At 44.4% G+C, this 3,088-nt stretch overlaps 1 protein-coding gene across 1 annotated transcript; it reads left to right on the forward strand.

The window, feature by feature from the left end:
• Positions 1–1,703: 1,703 nt before the first annotated feature.
• Positions 1,704–2,618, forward strand: LOC107838010 (early nodulin-75-like). The gene is made up of 2 exons (XM_016679052.1): positions 1,704–2,217; positions 2,272–2,618. Exons 1-2 carry the CDS (start codon positions 1,704–1,706, stop codon positions 2,616–2,618), a joined length of 861 nt encoding a protein of 286 aa, XP_016534538.1.
• Positions 2,619–3,088: the final 470 nt, after the last annotated feature.

The following is a 3,088-nucleotide window of genomic DNA, read 5'->3' on the forward strand; positions in this document are numbered from 1 at the left end:
TGTGTGTGTGTGTGTGTGTGTGTGTGTGTGTGTGTGTGTGTGTGTGTGTGTGGGTCATAAATTTTAATGTTACATGTTCTCTCTGGATAAATCCGTCACACCATTCTCTTGCATCTCTTTCTCTGGACTTACCTGTCACCCAAAAGCACTTATCACAGCAGTGGCGACGAGTCGTGTTTGAACTGTTTTACAATATTGATTCGGAGGCATGACATTTTAATTAATACTGGGTGTTAGCTGTCATATAGGCATTCGTAGAGGGAGCGACAGGCGAGGTGGGGGCGCCGCAGATAAGACTGAAGCACTTGGTGGGGAAGAGGGGGATCAGACAGTGATGGGGCGAATTTAAGGTGGAAAAACAGAAATATCAGCCCGTACTGTGGTCCCGTCAAAGCCCATTCTGCGGCCTATAACACAAATCAGCGAGACGCGGCGTGTCCTGCGTGTTTTCCACAAGATCCACATCCAACACCAGAGAGAGGGAGAGCGGGGGCGCAGGGCGACCAAGGGGAAATTAGGTAACTTTTTAGCACTCCATTGAACAGCAATAAGCTTCTAAGGATTAGCAAGCATAAACACATTAAACTGATGAGATTCATCAGCACTCTAGTGTCAAATCTATTGAGCCCACAGGCGGAGCTCAGCTGCTGCGAGCTGCACACTGCAAAAACACAAAAGCATTTCTGGTTTGGTTTATACTCCAAATATCTTATTACACTTAAATATACAAGTAACTTTTCAGCAAAACATAGAAGCTTATTTTAAGTAAATAATGAATTAATAATGATGAAATAGTTCAAGTTCCACTTAAGGGAAAAATGTCATTTTAAGTGAAATAATCTACCAGTGAAAAACTAGAACAGCAGTTATTGACTTAAAACAAGCTCCTGTATTTCACTGAAAAGTTATTTATTAGTTAGTTTTGGCTAATTTGAAGTGCATGAAGATATTTTAGAAACTAGACCAAAATTACTTGGTAAGATTTTATATTTTTGCAGTGCAGACAAGGAACCCGGCACTTTCAGGTATTTTGTAGACATCAACTTTATCCAAATCGAATTCTAGATTTGAACAAAATAATTCACAAAAACTCCTGAGAGTCAGACGTTTGTTGATATAACAAATTTAAATAGTAAAAGTATCGCTATCAGTATCAGTATCGGTGATAAATCAGATCGATACCAATCGCACACCTGCAGGAGAAACCCTGAAAATGTGGTTCAGGTAGCAGAAGTTTAAATTTCATCTTTTATCTCAGTAAACTGATCAGACTAAAAATATCTGTTTGCTAAGATGTTGCTTTTAGTGTTTGAATGCATAAATTAACATGAAAAACAGATTTGAAATGGGAAGCAGCAGCAGAGCTTCAGGGATAATATTTCACATATTGACCTCAGTGATATAAGCTGTTATAGCATAAATATTATATACAATATTTATCACTGTACCTCTTTTCAGAACAATAAATGTCTAAATAAGTGTAAATAAATATCCATTATGCCTAAATGTAGCTTAATTTACAGTTAGTTCGTCGTATTTGGCAAAGCTGCATAAAACAAAACATTTAAGTTTAAATATTTCTCATCAAAGGTAAGATTTGACTTGATTTGACTTAATTTGATCTGTTGTCTGTTTCCTTTCCAAACCATCGTAGCCTCTCGCCTTTCACTGGAGCATGAAATCATCCCAGTTTGAAACTTTCTATGGTCCAATCAGATGAGCCCAGATTTAATCTCCACCCAGAGTCAGACCTGAGTCCAACCGGAGTCCGACCAGAGTCCGACCAGAGTCCACCAAGAGTCCGACCGGAGTCCACCAAGAGTCCGACCGGAGTCCGACCGGAGTCCACCAAGAGTCCGACCAGAGTCCGACCGGAGTCCACCAAGAGTCCGACCGGAGTCCACCAAGAGTCCGACCGGAGTCCGACCGGAGTCCACCAAGAGTCCGACCAGAGTCCGACCGGAGTCCGACCAGAGTTCAAACGGAGTCCGCCTAGAGTCCGCCCAGAGTCTGACCAGAGTCCACCAAGAGTCCGACCAGAGTCCACCAAGAGTCCGACCGGAGTCCACCAAGAGTCCGACCGGAGTCCACCAGGAGTCCGGCCAGAGTCCGACCGGAGTCCGACCAGAGTTCAAACGGAGTCCGACCAGAGTTCGCCCAGAGTCCGACCGGAGTCCGACCGGAGTCCAACCGGGGTCCGACCAGAGTCCAACTGGAGTCCGACCAGAGTTCACCCAGAGTCCACCCAGAGTCCACCCAGACTCTGACCAGAGTCCAACCGGAGTCCAAACGGAGTCCGGCCAGAGTCCAAACGGAGTCCGACCAGTCCGCCCAGAGTCCAACCAGAGTCCGACCAGAGTCTGAGCAGAGTCCAAACGGAGTCCGCCCAGAGTCCGACCAGAGTCCACCCAGAGTCCAAACGGAGTCCGACCGGAGTCCGACCAGAGTCCGACCAGAGTCAACCCAGAGTCCACCCAGAGTCCGACCAGAGTCCACCCAGAGTCCAAACGGAGTCCGACCGGAGTCCGACCAGAGTCCGACCAGAGTCCGACCAGAATCCACCCAGAGTCCAACCGGAGTCCGACCAGAGTTCAAACGGAGTCCGATCCAGAGTCTGACCCAGAGTCCGACCTCCGGATAAAATGGACTCCATATTCATGGTTTCTATGTCAGAGTACGCCCAACACTTCTTGTTTTTTATTCTCATGCGGTTTGTAGCATGAAAGTGAAACATGGAACATTAAATATCAAGTGATGTCCANATGTCAGAGTACGCCCAACACTTCTTGTTTTTTATTCTCATGCGGTTTGTAGCATGAAAGTGAAACATGGAACATTAAATATCAAGTGATGTCCAACAGATGCAACTGAAACTGTAAACAAACCAGGTTTGGTTTTGAGAAAACAATGGAAATGTGGAAGCTAAATGCTAAACATTTCTTTGTGACCGTTTGTGGCTGGGGTTGTAACAGCTTTTTGTTTTTCATGGTAGTTTAGTTTTATTTTGTTTTGATCTAATTCAATTAGTTTTCTCAACTATCAGTTAAATATTCTTTAGTTTTTATTAGATGATAGTAGTAGTTGTAAT

The sequence above is a fragment of the Poecilia formosa genome, unplaced genomic scaffold (genome assembly GCF_000485575.1).
Source record: "Poecilia formosa unplaced genomic scaffold, Poecilia_formosa-5.1.2 Scaffold201, whole genome shotgun sequence".
NCBI classification, from domain to species: Eukaryota; Metazoa; Chordata; class Actinopteri; order Cyprinodontiformes; family Poeciliidae; genus Poecilia; species Poecilia formosa.